At 30.0% G+C, this 16,731-nt stretch overlaps 2 protein-coding genes across 3 annotated transcripts; both read right to left on the bottom strand.

Moving 5' to 3' along the window:
• Positions 1-4,015: 4,015 nt before the first annotated feature.
• LOC135957489 (uncharacterized) lies at positions 4,016-4,921 on the bottom strand. The gene is made up of 2 exons (XM_065508238.1): positions 4,615-4,921; positions 4,016-4,551 (listed from the first exon to the last, which is right to left on the bottom strand). Exons 1-2 carry the CDS (start codon positions 4,907-4,909, stop codon positions 4,295-4,297), a joined length of 552 nt encoding a protein of 183 aa, XP_065364310.1. The 5' UTR covers positions 4,910-4,921; the 3' UTR covers positions 4,016-4,294.
• Positions 4,922-5,705: 784 nt separating this feature from the next.
• Positions 5,706-15,364, bottom strand: LOC135958868 (probable WRKY transcription factor protein 1). Of its 2 annotated transcripts, none has more exons than XM_065509801.1 (3): positions 14,185-15,364; positions 10,235-11,789; positions 5,706-5,895 (listed from the first exon to the last, which is right to left on the bottom strand). In XM_065509801.1, exons 2-3 carry the CDS (start codon positions 11,616-11,618, stop codon positions 5,849-5,851), a joined length of 1,431 nt encoding a protein of 476 aa, XP_065365873.1. In that variant the 5' UTR covers positions 11,619-11,789; positions 14,185-15,364; the 3' UTR covers positions 5,706-5,848. The 2 variants fall into 2 exon arrangements, with proteins under 2 accessions (XP_065365873.1, XP_065365874.1); XM_065509802.1 differs by having other exon boundaries at positions 14,202-15,364.
• Between the last annotated feature and the right edge of the window lie 1,367 nt (positions 15,365-16,731).

Below are 16,731 nucleotides of genomic sequence, written 5' to 3'. Positions count from 1 at the left end.
TTTTAAAATTGTATCACAATATATAAACTGCTCGAATTTTCGTTCCTTATCTACATACAAATATTTTTTAAGTTTTTTGAGTGTATTCAAATACATCGTTTGTTTATTTACTGTGTGAGAGTAAAATTTTATTTTTAACATTTCATAAAATTTCTCTCAGCACACAGTTTTATTATGTTCCTATTGATTGACGGCCTGACTGAATGACTAAATAACTAACTGACTGTATTATTTGTGACGCTGTTTGTAATTTAAACATTTATTTTAGGAAAAGATTTTTGATACAAAGAAATACTTACATGAACATGCGGACATTGTTTTTATTAGTATAATGTTTATACCCTACATCACAATATTGCGGTGGGTATATTGCGTTTGTTCTGATGTTTGTAACACCCATCTTCTCTGATCGACTCAGAATCACTTTACGCAATTTTAAAGATATTTCACATTTTATTTTATTGTTTTGATCAATCCATAATTGACTTTAGCTCCCATATATTCGAATCCAAATACAATTCAACAGAAATAAGTTTCATATAGACATAAACCACACGATATAATTTCATAATTAGTCATAGCTCCTATATAAGTCCAACTTCGGAAAATCATCCACAAAAAAAAAAAATATTTTAGTAGAATAATGATAGGCTAGGGTATTTGTAGGTTATTATATGGTCGAGCTTGGCCGACTCTACATTCTTACATGTTTAGTTTGTATTTATTTCATTCAGGGAATTAAACAAAAGTTACGTTTTTTATATTTAAAAATTTCTTATTTAGTCGAACGAACATGAGTCATATTTAATCTCATGCTGAAATAAGTGCATACTTTTATTTGCTTCCGCCAAAAGTTCTCACTTTCTTATAGATATTAGCCGGTGCTACATTTAGTTTGGGTGTAAATGTTATGAGTGAGCAATGTACGAGGGTAGAGCGTAGATTATGAATGAAAATACATACAAATAAATACATTGTTAGCTATGACCTTTTTTCATCTTTCTGGAAACATAAGGATTCCGAGCAAAAAGAACTGCTAATCTTTTGAGGCCAGGAACGATTCAAGCCAATTTCGGATACTCTGTTCCAAAGTGAAGCGTATCGCAGAGAGAGTATTCTGCATGGATCGAAACAGACCGAGAGTTGTGATGATGGAATATTAAGGTTTCATGTCTGGCTCGCTACAAATGAATCAGTTGCGTTTGGTACAGGTTCCTTGTGATGGTCTGAAGACCCAGTTGCTCAGACCAAATACATTTCTCAATGAATTTCAAAAACATTTTAGTATGACACTCACTAAGTTTTTAAGTAGATAATTAAATGTCAGTACCCAATAGAGTATTCAATCGATTAACCGTTAATCGGTTAACCGATTAATTTTGGACGGTTAACTGTTCGAATAATTTAAAATTGCCGATTTTCAAATAACAAATAAACCGATTAATTTGTGTCGATTAACCGATTAACCGAAATTCCTTTTTTTTGCACTTTAAAATTCAAATACAAATTTCAAATTAAAATTAGACATTTTTTGAACATCCAATAAACATGATTAGTGAGTATGTATAACAACTGACATACGTATTTAATTTACATGTCTTTAAACTTTGTTTGTATTTACATTTTTTGAAATGAGTCTTTTATCATAACTAAACGAAACTATTAAATTAATCAAAATCTAAAACAATCCCAAAAGGAATATTCTTTATCATGCTTTTGATTTCTGAAACATATACAATCAGCGAGAGAGTTTTTTCCAAGAAAAGTTTTATTAAATCTAAAGCAAAAATCATTTAAATTATATTCTTTTTATAAAAGTTTATTTCAGAAGATCTCACTAAAACCCTAAAAAACTCACACATCAATCAATTGCTGCAACAACGTCATAATTCAAAAAAGTCGTTTCGAGAAAAACGTCTTTGAATGTTTTATGACTTTTTACTATTTCTTAAATAAATTTTCAACAAATCATGCGATTTCAGAAATATACATAGTAGATGTTAATATCTTTCTAATCTGTATTTAACCCAAATTTTTAATTGTGAAATATACACTCTCACACAAAAAATAATTGATTTTTTTGAAAACTGATAAAACTATACGAAAGATTATAAAACAGCGCATATTTTGTATTACTCAGTTCAAAAAACACGGATTTTGAGTTATGACGTTGTTGCAGGAAATAGGCGATATGTTTAAAAAATGATCTCAAATACCTTATTTGCCGTTTTTTATGTTTTTGTACACAAAATTCGTTGTTGTATTTTCAATTTAAAATGAAAATAGAAATTATTCGGTTAATCGAATAATTTTAAATTAACCGATTATTAACCGAATAAATTTAAACCTCGATTAATTATTTGCTCGATTAACCGATTAAACCAGAAACCCGATTAATTGAATACCCTAGTACCCAATCAAGCGACACCCTGTTTAAATGAATCAATCGCAATTTTTCTATCACAGACATAAACCTTGATGTTCACAATATAAAAATGGTATTTATTAAAGACACCAACCTTTTTGTTTAAATTTAAATATGGCAATTCCACATGTATACAACTTTTTTCTCACAATCTTTGAGATATTTCAGAGTTTCCGAGTTTTAATAATTCCATAAGGTGGATAATTTTATATACACTTTAAGAAAAATAAGTAAATTTGCACTGGATTGGTGTTTTTTAAAAAAAAATTTTTTTTGTATACCCTCTTAGGCTGGGTCCATTTGTATGGACGAACAAAAAGTAAAAAATCGTATAGCAGAAACGCATTTTACGGAAAATTCTAAGAAATTTTCCTCAAGAAACCATAGGTCTAAAATCAAAACCTATCTTGCGCATTTCGTCTTTTATTCAATAAAAAAACCTATTAAAAGAAAAATGTATACAGAAATATTATTGGATAAAAGACGAAATGCGCAAGATAGGATTTCAATTTAGACCTATGGTTTCTTGAGGAAAATTTCTTAGAATTTTCCGTAGAATGCGTTTCTGCTATACGATTTTTCGTGAAAAAAATCAACCCACCCTAGTATACATATTATATTATTTTAATCTTTTCAAAATACTGACTGTTCTTATATAAAAATTATATTATTTGGAAATATATCGTTACGAAAAACAATAACTTTTCTAGAAAAAAGTTTTTTTATATTATTATATTTTATACTGAATAAATGCTTTTTGTTCCGAAATCTCGAAAGTGAAATAACCAAACGGAATATAGTTTTAAATACTATGATGTATTTCGAACCAGTTTCAAGCAGGTCAAATGCGGACTTTATTAGCGAAATTAAAAAAAAAAAAATTTGGATTTTGCATTTGTTTTTTGGAATTGCAGAATTATATTATCTGAATCATATGTTTTTAAAATATATGTTTTCCATTTTTATATTTCTCAATAGAACCACCCAACCAAGCGGTAATATTTGAATACCAGAGACAATTTGGAACCGATTTTTGTTGATATAAAAAAAATTAAAAACATGATTTCTAATCTTACAAATGTATATAAAATATTTATTATTATTTACTCAAGGGTAGGAGAAAGGCCAATAGTGCTCGTGTCAATAGATATCTGTCAGTTGACTCCTGCCAAAATTGGAACAAGCTGGTTTGGTTTGTATATGACAGCCATTGATAGCAGACTTATTCGAACTTGAGGAGATATTGGAAAAAGTGAATTTCGTCAGCTCATTTAGCATTATTTTTTGCGGAAAAATACTAAGAGAACGCGGCACCATCAATTTCAATGGTAAAAAAGTTGTTTACTGGGTTTCGTTGTGGCCGTACAAGCACAGTAGATACCGAACGTTCTGTATTTCTACAAAATTCAGTACCATAAAATGCAACTGTGTTACTAATAAATTCATTTCGCAATTTTTGTTTGAATAAGACACAGCCTTAATTCAAGTCTGAGTTGAAGAAACTCCCAATATCATTTAAGGGCATATAGGTCGACGGTGGTGATTGGAATTACATATATGTTTTTATGACCATACAATAAAAACAAGATGTTTTTGTCGTTTTCGATTTTTTATAAATTAAACAATTTTGCATAAAATTTTTTATTGCTACAACTTTTTGATTATTTCCGAAACTATTAAACAAATTAAAAAATTTAGCAGCAAGACAATTTCACTAAAATTTATTGGTATTTTATTTTACTAAATTTTATTTCTAATTGAGATTAGGTAAACTGATTCAAATCGATAGGTTTATTTTGTTTAATTTTACAATTTTCTACATGTAATAAAAATTTCAATAATAAATCTTGTTTCATGATCTTTCTACAATTACTTATCGACGTACTCATAATCATCATGTTCATCTTCCTCTAGTTCGTGTTCATCTTCCTCTAGTTCGTAATTAACATACTCACCGTCGACGTCCAGGGGTGGAATTCCAGGAATTACATCTGTTGGTTCTGGTTCAGGTTCACTAGCAAAAGTTGTTGTTGTAGTTTTAGCTGTAGTGCTTGTTATAATTAAAGGTTTTGAAGTTGTTGGGGCTATTGGTCTTTTACGTTTTTGAGAATCCCAATATTGTTTACCTAAAACAAGTTTTATTAACAATTTTAATAAATCTCATTAATTTTGCAGTATGTATTACTCACATTCCTCCAAGTGTCTGTTGAAATCACAGTATATAAATTTATCAACATCTTCATCGGTCATTAGCTCACCATTGGAAGGAGGCTTTTCTTTTGTGTGAAAGATTTCTAAAATTTCCTCCATATATTTATCATGTGGATGCATTGGTGGCCTGCGTCTTATTAATCGGCGATATACAACTGGATATTGATGAGTATTTTCATCTAATTTTACACTTTCTACTTGTTGCAGAACGTTAAGTGTATACAGAAGAACGCTTACAACGAGCGTAAGTTTTAGAAAATTATTTGTAAACATTTCGTTGATTGTTAGCAGATGAATGAAATTTTTAGTAAATTGTATTGATTCTTTATATGAGAAATGAAAACGAACTAGACAATTTACTTTTGCGATAATTTAAATTAAGATCATGATCTTTGGGATGGAGATCGCTGATTTGCTTTAAACATGATGTTGTTGTTTGATATATAAAATAAATTTAGTGCATACTTCTAGGTGCAACAAAATAATTTATAAATTATTTTTAATTATAACAATTATTTACATAGTATGTCTATATATGAAAATATATACTTACTTACTGTCATATATTTTTACTTTTTTTTTAACTTTTTATTTATTGAATCTGCCTATATCATTGGGCCTAACAATAAGTGAATAAATCTTATAACTAAAATTAAAACTAATTGCTCTCTAAAGAGAGCATTGCTTGATGCATCTTAGCGGGGTGGTAGATCTCCTCTACAAAGTCTTGATCTGGTTTGGCTCTGTGCGAGAAGCCGAGCAAGCGGATTTGGGTGGGATTGCAGTTTCAGTTTATATTTATCGCGGACTTTATTAAACTCATCCTTCACTAGTGGCACTTGCATGTTTTCATTTCCTATGTACCATGGTGCACCCGTCATGGTCCTAAGGATTTTCGATTGGGCCCTCTGTATAAGCTCAATACTGGAATTACTGGCCGTTCCCCACAATTGGATTCCATATGTCCAAATTGGTTTTGTATTAGTACTAAAAAATGTAATTTAAATAAAGTTGATCTTATTCGCGATACATTATAACCCCATTGTATGAAAAAATTAATTGAAATACATTTTTAAATTATTTTATAATTTTATTTACACATATTTTTACATTATTAAATTCATTGAGTTACTTAATGTGTCACAACCATGTCTTTAAATATACATCATATATCTATGAACAATACTCGTTCCGAAACGTCTACCAATATCTTCATCTAACTTTTCCATTTTGATGAACATCGGGTGAATAATCCAAATCTATTGAAATAAAAAAAAGATATACAGAATTTCAATTTTTACATTATTATGCCCAAAAATTTCTGCTTAAGGATTAAAAAAAATTCTATTGTCACATCGAAATTTAGATTGTGACAGGTTTTTGAATAATTGATCAAAATATTTTGTTAAAGAAAGAAATTTTTATGAAAATTGGTATTTAGCATTTGGACCACATCCAACTTAATTTTCAAGCTAATTTCTTTTTGTTAAAAAAATAAAAGAAAAACATTAAAATATCATATACATATGTATGTATTTATGTGTATATATACTTAATGTATTATATATTCTACATACGTGATTCCCTCCCTATCCAGACACTTGTGTCATTAATAAGTACGTTGACACAGATGTGCTATTTTGCTAATTAATTTGTTTATATGAATTATTCCTTATTATTTATTGTAACGCAAAATCGTAAACAAATTCTGATTTAAACAGAACACTCTTATATAGATTCTAATGGAAGACTTCATTCTACCTTTCGTAATTTCAATACGAATGTGTTTCTCCTTATTATTTCTCTCCAAACGAAATTGTTCAAATACCTATTTAATGTATTGTAGATTAAATATTATTAGTATTATTAGCGAGGTCTCCACGCATTACGATCCACTGGATTTTTCGTGCAGCCTTAAAGTTTCATCATAGCTGATTTAGACTGCGTATGAAGCCAATTATTCTATTTGATGAGACATCGATTACATCCCTGGGACCATAAAGGCCCTTTCGAGACATTTTGTTCTACGTGGGCAGTCGCTTAGAATATGTTCAGAGGTTTCAGCTTGATTATATAATAAATACATATGATATACATATGTATGTGTATTATAGCAACTCACTTCATATGGAGAGGTAAAAAGTAATGTTGTTACTAGAGTACATACGCGGGAAAAATTTCCCGGGAATATATTTTTGGAAATTTTCGGGAAATGTTTGTCGGGAATTTTTTTTATAATTTTTCTTCTAAAAGTTACAATATTCAGATTCGTTTTGATGGCCAAATTTGTTGCTAATTGAATTATTTTATTATAGCCATAGATTTTTTCGGTTCTAGCAACAGATATTCAGTAGGCAAAGATGCATTACGGTTGAAATAACCAAATTTTTTCTCTCAACTCAGCTACACTAGAAAAATTCATACAAATATATAAATTCAAAATTAAGTAAAAAAAAAAAATTATAACCGGTTATGGCGAATAAGGCTAGATTGTTGAAAATAAATAATAAAAAAAAGAAAGAATTAAATTTTAAGTTTTTGTTCTTAAATGAATTGTTAAGGTGCCTAACATTACAGCTTTTAGATATATTCATATTTACTGAAAGTAATAACAATAATGATTTAAATTGGTTAATCTACAATCTGATTAGAAAATATTATCTTTCGAAGCTAACTATCCATGTTTTATAGATTTAACATAGTCGAAATTCTTAAACTTTTTAATTAAACAAAAAATTTATTGATTTTTTGCTGATTAAAACTACGAGTATGACAATACCAATCAAATGCCACTATTAAATTAGAAACAATTTTTAAGTGGACCAACATTATATAATTGTAAGACAATTTATTCGAAAACAATTTTAGGTTTTTGGTTTAATTTGGTATTAAAAAAATCCCGGGAATTCCCGGTAATGAAAACATTTTTTAATTTCCTCCCGGGAAAGGAAAAGTCTGGGAAATTAGGGACCCTAGTTGTTACCCTAAATATGATGAGAATTATAGAAATTGAATTGGTATAAACACTTTAATATCCATATTCAATGTTTGTTATTGGAACTTATGTAATAGTATTTTGTATATTTTGATATTGCTTTTGGATGAACCCTGATTTTGCTGCTTGAGTAGCTCCCAATGATTTTGCAAGCTCCTGTTGAGTTTTACAACAATCTTCATGGAGTAATGCCTCCAATTATTTTTTTTAAAATCGATAGAACACATTTTTACTTGTGTACATAATAGTTGGCAATAGTACTATTTCTTTATTGGAATATAACTTTTGGAATATTATAAACCTGAAAATTAGACACACATGATTCTGAATGAGTTACAATTCGCAAAAGGTGACTTAAGTGGTACATTTCTTTTGCATTTGCAATAATAATGGGTTCAGAAATATGAAATTATGCATTTCTGATGCTGAGTGGGAAGACAAAATGAGGTCTTTATGGTACTTTTTTAATTCTAATAATACGTTTCGAATGAACCAATAAACTTGAAATTAGCGACATATTATCCAAAATTATTATTAATTTACAAAGGGAGACTTGTTAGTACTATTTCTTTCTTCTAATTGGGGTGGCGTAGCGCACCGGGTCAGCCAGTGCTCCATACTTTTATTGTATATTTGATAATAACTAAGTCTTTATTAAAACCACTTTTTTATATTAAAAAAATAAACAGTCATTTGAATTTTAATTGTCAGGAAATACTTGGATAAAAAAGTTTGTTACTCATTTCAAAATTTTTAATTTGTCTACTGAAAATAGATTAAAAGTCAAAATCGCGGTTTCGATTAAAACCGAACACGAAACTCTAATTTATTATGGGCAGATTGTAATAAAATGTTATAACAAGATTTCTATGTTCTGAGGCCTATTTTGGCTGAATTTCATCTTAATAAATTTTATTTACAAGAGTTTTAAGGGTATTGTAGTGATTATCGGAAGTGGGCTTATATTGGAGCTGTGGCCAATTATGGTCCATGATCCAGTAGTATTATTTTTGGATACAAAATAGTGATCTGTGTATTATTTTGTTTCAATACATATTTGTTTTAGTTTAATGTGGATATTATGCATGCCGAATTTCAGCCTCATAACTTTTTCACGGTGGGTGAAAAAATCCGTTCCTTTTTGAATGAAGGTTTTTGGATAAGAATTCATTTTATTTTTCAACATAGTCTCTTTTGATCTCTATGCCATTTCTCTAGGTGCGGATCCACGGGTAGAGGAAATCATCCAAAAACCCCCCTCTCCAAACCTAAAAGTTGTTATATAAAAAAGAAAAAAATTAAAATAAATTTTACTTTATTTCCCCTCCAAATGGTTGACTTTGTCCAACGTTTCTCCAATTTGTTTATTCCTTCCAAAAAATAAGATTTTGGAGTCTTCAAAATAGGTATTTTTGCTGTGAGAGACAAAAAATAATCATTCGGTGCTAAATCCGGTGAAAAGGGCGGAAGAGGGAGCTTTTCGTATCCTAATTTATGGCAAAATGCCATGAATTGTGAGCAAACGCTCCAGCCATCTTTCGGAAAGCTTTCTCATACCCCATCACTTGGTATTGAAACAAAATTGAAACCACTGAGCCATGTGAGACGTCTATGGCATCCACAATCTCTCGCACTTTTAATCTCCGATCGGTCAACACCATATCGTGATTTTTTCAATTGTTTCGGGTGCAGAGACCTCAACTGGGCGTTGAGAACGGTCTGCTTAGGGCTATAGCAAACATTTTGTTTGAAATCCTGAACATACCTCAATCAATTTCATAAGAATCAAGAAAATATATACATTGTTGGGTCTTAGATGAATATTTGTCAATGTTACACACGGAATGGCAAACTTCACTACTTTTGTTGGTGGAGGGTATAATAATAATGCTTCACCGATTTGTATTTGTTGTATTTGGCAAATGTTATTTTTATGCAGAATTCTGTATTTAATGCTAAATTCGAAATACTTAAGGATACATTTTGAGGTTATAAAATAATATTTTGGTTGATAAAAAAAATCCATTAAAATATTTAAAAGACTGTACTGGACATGAATGAAAAGATCCTCAGATTATTGTCACGACGCGTCGCCACGATTTCTTGCAGGTATTTTACAATATTCTCATATCACGACAAAATTTCTTAAAAATTTTAAAAAAATGCACAAAAACTTTTGCACTCCTGCTCGGAGGTGTTATTAATGACCGCAATATGATAGCCAAGTTCAAAGATAGATGAGAATGAAACTCGCGAAAAGCATACATTTTCTAAAAAAATCGGAAATTCTTTAAAAGTTTAGGTCGTGATCACATTTACTGGCGTGTTTTAAAGTAGTACTTTAGAAGTGGCGTTAAAGTAATTCCGTAAGCAGTATTTAGTTTTTTTTTTGGGGGGGATGGGGGGGTTTTAGTTGTTGAATTTCTGTCAGTTGCAGATGATTAAAAAGTGGCTGTGACTGCGAAAACTGCTACTACCGCAATGCTACTAATATCAAACAAAAACTCATAAATAATTGTATAAAAAGGCATTGGTGTACTCTAATATATAAATGTTTACATACGACTACAATACAATGTATCGTTAAAATATTAAATACCCACCTTTTGCTTGATTACGTGCCTGTACATATTTACGTAAATGTCTTGAATTAACATTATCCATTAGTTGTTTTTGGCCAGCCGCAACTGCAACATCTTCCTCAGATGTGGATAATTGTTTATTTAATAAAATATTTCCATCAGTCAAATGACGACGTATGGGTTGCTGTTTTCTATTACAATTTAACTCGCCTGGAGTTGGGCTATTGCAAGCAGACTGCTGTTGTGCAGGAGGGGTGGAAGAGAGTGATGATTTCTGCATACTTTGGAGCGACTCGGTTGATCGATTTTTCAATGTTCGCCTTCTTCTTCGCGGATGTTGACTGAAACTATCTTCCTGTACTACCAAAGTGCCAGCTTTGCTAGTACGCAAAAAGTAACGTGGACCATGTATAACTTCTTTCTCTTCGGCGTATTCGGGTGAAGAAAAGCGTCCTTTTTGATAACTGAATCGTTCGAGTATGGAGCCCGAGTGCGCTGATGATCTGCCGGAACTTTGAGAACGACGATATTTGCGTTTCTCTCGAGGACCCGAAGACGAAGATGTAGGTGTTGTGGTCGATGGTGGGGTAGGTAAAAATTCGGGTATTTGTGATTCATAATAGTCTGGATCTTCGTCGTCTTCTACATTGAAGCGTACGCCTCTTAAAGACGATGATCTCCTAGAGAGACCATAGTCCGGCAAATCAGTGGTATTAAAGTCAATTGCTTTGCGGCTGCGATGTGATGAATGATTGGACATGTGCGAATAGGGTTCAGGAGAAGGGGTAGCTTCTTGGATTTGTAAACCATTAAATTCCTTTTCCAAAGCTTTACGTATGGAATGCGTTAGATTTGTGGTGGCAGAACGTTGTTGATATTGGGATTGCTCCTGTTTTGAGTGATGTGAACGCTTTTTAGATTTATCACGTTTGGGTTTTTCGTAATCTTTTTGCTTATAAACGCTTTCATCATCATCACCCTGGGCATCTACTAAAAGTTGACCTTTATGATCGTACAGTAAAATACGTGGTAAAGCTATGTTAGAACATGATTTTGAGGTAGATAGCTCCCATTTCCAATGTTTGGGTTTTCGTAATTTCAAACTTAATATATTTGCAAATTCATCATTATTGTCATCGTCATCGTTATCATTATCATTGTTGTCATGTTTTTCCTCTTTACCTTCTATGCGAATATTATAATTATAATTGGCATTAGTTGCTGCATCTGCACCATTTCTAGTCGAATAATTATGATGACTAAATGTGTTGTGATCGTTTGTATCTTGTGTTGAACTTGGCGATTCTGAGGTTGTTGTAGTTGCCGATGTGGACGTTGGTGGTGTGGTTTGATGGGTATGCCAACGTCGACGACGGCGATGCATATCCATAAACAAATCTGACATTGTTGAAATGTTGTTGTATGTAAATCACATAAGGAAACACTTGTGCGATTCTATTTTCGAAACTCAACTTTTTCCGCTCTTGTGTTATGTGACAGTTTGTGTCTCTCTTAGAGTGCTTTGTGTTTCTTTCGTGTAATCTCTTTAAATGTTTTTTTTTAAATATTTGAAAAGCTAGAAACAAAAATATGATTCAGTTTTGAAATAAGTAACAATAAAAAATATTAACACCATTTCTAATTGTATTTGTGATAGGAATTTACAAACATAAAATGATAATTTGTTAAGAAAAAAGGGATTCGATTAAAAATTTGTTTCAATTATCAAGTAGGAATTTAACAGGAGGAAATTTTTTTCCCACTGTGATAGTTTACCAACGAGATTTTTGAAAAAATCAAAAATATTTTTTTATAAATTTCTGACTTTATGAATATCAAAGTATTTTCGAGAGAAAATTTGAATTATGACCGTAGTTCACTATAGGACATATTATTTTTTCAGTAATAATGTAAATAATATGTATTATGATAAACCTTAGTTGTGTTGAATTTGATTTCGACACTTATAATTCTATTTCAGACCTTTTAAATTTTTGGGAATATCTTATATGGTCTGATCATAACAATCCTCGGAAATGTAGAAATACAACATAATGTACATTAAATATATATTTTAGAAGTGAACCTCATATGAAAGCTATAGCTAATTGTTGATAAATATTTACAAAATTTCGAAGTTTGATTTCTATTTAACTAATCAATGCCTTTATTTAGGATACTTATAACAATTTGTAGTAAGATATCTGCATATATTTATGGGGATTTTCAATAGGCCTCGTTCTGGAGCTAATGGAAGAACTTTAATGTGATAGTAAGATTTAAATAAAAATATCGAATGTATACGATACACCAACAAAATCGGTGTATAAACGGCTGAGATATGAGCATACAATCAAATTTAATAAATTGTGTTAAAAAATGGTTTTATTTAGAATTATGTAACTGAAATTATAGCGCAACCAGCATTTAAAATGGTCAATAAATTAAAGCTTTGGAAATCTTTAAGAGTTTGAAGATTTTGGATAAATCCAGGACATTTAACAAGTAATTGTTTGCCATGTTATAAACTTCAGCACTTACTGTAAACTTATACTGTAACGGTCAAAACATATTATACAAAGACTGAACTATAGGTGGCGTATCTTTTGAACGCGGTTTTTGTATTTCATAACTTGTATGTCATTTTAAAGGGAACATATCTATCATATATTCTAACTTAGTTATTGAACATTATAGTATAGACAACAAAGTTTTTTTGCTTCGAAAATGTCGAATTTTGTACCAACGACACAGAAGACAAAGATCGACCAGGCCAGCCAAAAAAGTTTGAAGACCAAAAATTGGAGGCACTACTCCATAATGAATGTTGTAAAACACAACAACAAAATCATTGGAAGCTACTCAAGCAGTAATTTCAAATCGTTTGCAAGCAGTAGGTTTCGTCCAAAAGCAGGGACATTTTTGCAACGAATAATTACAAATATATCATTTTCTCTAAATATGAATATCCGTAGAAGTTAATGTATATTAAAAGTAATGTTAGATACCTTAATAATTCCATTAAGAACATAAAATTTAATTTGATTCGTTCTTAATAACCGAATGACTTGAGCTGAGTGAACAAAATTTGGTTATTTAAACCGTAATACTTCATTGCCAACTGACTATCTGTTGCTATAATCGAAAAAATCTTTGGATATAATTGAATAATAATATCAATAATTCAATTAGCAACAAATTTGGTCATTGCAACGAATCTGAATATTGTAACTTATAAAGAAATTCCCGAAAATTCCCGACAAACATTTCCCAAAAATTTACAAAAAAATATTCCCGGGAATTCTCGGGAAATTTTTTTGTACTTTTTGAATATGGGGAAGCGAACCGGGTCAACTAGTAGTCCATATTTTTATTGTATTTTTGAAAATAACTAAGACTTTGTTATAAAAACTTAAAGTAAAATATTTTTACATCGACTTGTTTTTAAGGAAATTTCTAAATTTTTAAATTTTCTACTGAAAATAGTTTAAAAGTAAAAACCGAAGAATAATTGTTGTTTTCGGTTTTAGGCCTTGAAAAACCACGGTTTTAGTTAAAATCGAACACGAAACATCTCTTAAAATGTTGATACACATAAAATTCAATAGAAATAACTTTCATATAGACATAAATCGCGCGACCTTAACTCATGGCGATTGGCCCATAATTAGTCATAGTTCCCAAATAAGGTCCACTTTCGAATATCATTTACGAAAATAAATTATTGAAATTTTAAAAGAAAAATGTTTTTGCTCATTTACTTAGTGTAGGGTAATATATGATCGGACTGACCATACTTTCCTACTTGTTTTAATTTAGATTTACTTATTTTTTCTAAAATCTTTACTTTCTTTGGAATTGAAAAAAACTTATAACACGAATTTTTTGACCAATAATGTTTATAATCCAAAAAAAAAGCTGACAGTTTTCAAATACAATTAGAATGGTGTATTATTTATAAAAACATTTACCATATACTATAATCCACCTGTTGTCAAACAATTTTGTAGCCGATGTCATCCAATTTGAACTCAATTTATGTATATGTTCCGCAAAAAATTATGACTTTTAATGTCACCCAAATAAATTCAAAGAAAACCACATGAAACGGGAATAAGGGGACATCAAATTGCTTAATGTAGTATGAGAGAACTATAGTATTCTATATTTCTATATACGAGTACAATTCAAAAATGTTCGTTTTGTTTATGAAGATCAACATTTAGCCGCTGGCTAAAGGCCAACTAGCAAACGAAAAATAATTTTCTTATTTTATTTTTTTATTTATTTAAAATTTCAATGAGCCGTTAGTAGTTTATTTTTATAGTTAAATTTTTTTTGTTCGTTTAAATATTTATAGAATTCACAAAGATAATGACGTTCAAGAGGCAAGCGAAGTATGCGTTTAGAAACAATAGTTTTTTTTAAAAAAAAAAAAAGAAAATGTAATGGTTTCATTCACTTCAAAACAATTTTAATTTGTAGACAATTCAAACACACATTTTCTCAATTTATCATTTAACACTTTGAAATTATCTCATTTTATTGGCAGAATTATCTTAAAGTGTCGTGTTTTTTTTGTTTGTTTTCCAAACTTTTAAATACAATTAGCACATCAAACACACTTTTTAAATGCCTTTTTTTTTTGCTCTTAAGTATTTTCACTTTCTTTTAGAATATACTCGTACATATGTGTTTTTTCGATATTTTTTTTAGTTTTTAATTGTGCTCGGTTGTTGTTGTTTTTTGAAATCTTAATTATATTTATTTATTTTTATATGTTGTGTGATTTGGCTTCGTTTTTCTTCAATTTTTGTTGTTGTTGCTGTTGTTTATTTTTGTTAGTCTTCAACATATGTGTGACATTTATAAACAATTTTGTGTTTTTTATTACTTTTGTTTTTTTTTAAATTTTTTTCAACTTGTTATTGTTTTCTTAATTTATCGTTTGAGTGCGTTTTTTATCTTTTAAGAAATTATTATTTATTTTATCCGAAAATTAACCGTCCGTTCGTTCTCAGCCATTTTGGCCAACTGTTATGAGCATTTTGTATCAGAAAGCAACATAAGTATCATTCATCAGCATGTGTTCAGATGTGTTCTTTTTTATTTTATTATACGCTTTTCTCGTTGTCTGAGAAGTTTTCAAAAATCTTGTATTTATTTGTTGTTATTTTCTTGTTTACAGTATACATTTTTCATTTTCGTACATTCTACATATGTATTTTTCACAAAAACCAAAAAAAAAATATGAAAAAAAAATATAAATAAAAACAAAAATTTTTAATGAAATTATTTTACGCTCCCACAATAATAAAATTCTTGTATTTTCGCACTCATCATATTTTATAGACAGGGTGCAGATTTGCTGAGTGGCTAAGAATTTGAACACAAAGTGGTTAATATCTATATAAACAAGACAAAATTGCAAATTTTGCCATATTTTGGAATTACTTTTTTTTACTTTAAAATGAATTGGCAAGCTTTTAAAGCTATATGCCAGGATAGTCCACAGTTAGCCTATCTCGACTTATAACTTCATATAACAAGGAGGTACTATGAGGTTTTGATTTCCAGTTTTTAAACAATGGTGCTCCATCAGGTTACTCTTAAGAAATGACTTTTGCATGGTCGTCCTCCCGATTTTATCACCACCACCAGAATTTGCTCAATTGAGTTTTATTGGGTCCTCCACCAGAAAGCCAAACAACAAAAATCGTCCTCATCGTCTTTATAAGATAATGACGATGTCGCACGAGTTGTTCTCCAACTTAGATTTGATCAACGATAACCGGACTTCCCAATACACTATTTAGATCAGTAACATATTCATGCATTCAATTGAAAGGATGTTTATGACCGTTTATACCTCCAACATTAACTTTGTCATGTATTAAATTTGTCATAACTTAACAGTTTATTTGTAATCTTCATCTGAAATATATTACGACAACCTTATCCCGATTTCCTCAGAAAAGACCACAGAGTCTACACAATAGTTTATCTTATAACCGTTAGTGTTTACCCTGGTTTAAAGGTTTATGTCTATAAGATTTTTTTTATTAAATTTTTTCGTCCATATTCAAAAAAAAAGTAAACATTTTCACTATTGAACTACTTATATGTTGAGTTAGACAGCGCATCTGTAAAATTATAGAAATTAACGTAGACATTAGTTCTTCAGTTAAAAATGTAATATATAGAATTGGCAATCTATAATTCTAGGCGTTGACTCATAAGAGACAAAACTGAATCGATTGTGCTTCAAGATAAAAGAGAAGGTATGCTGTGGATTCGACCATAGACCATCTCATTTACCTCTTAAAGTTGAACATTTAAAAATATGCTTTCAAACTTACAAGAGTTTATTCTTTGATTTGATATCTGCACTAACAGTTTCTACTTTACAGATTTTGAAAATTTGTATAGCTATAAATAATTATGGGTTTATTTCTTGGTGGACAATTATGTGGTGCAAGTGAAACCAAAGTTCAGTGATTTTTTAAATTTTTCAGTTT

The sequence above is a fragment of the Calliphora vicina genome, chromosome 4, assembly GCF_958450345.1.
Source record: "Calliphora vicina chromosome 4, idCalVici1.1, whole genome shotgun sequence".
In the NCBI taxonomy this organism is placed as follows: domain Eukaryota; kingdom Metazoa; phylum Arthropoda; class Insecta; order Diptera; family Calliphoridae; genus Calliphora; species Calliphora vicina.
The sequence above is the reverse complement of the archived record's forward strand: the minus strand, read 5'-3'. Positions and strand labels throughout refer to the sequence as shown.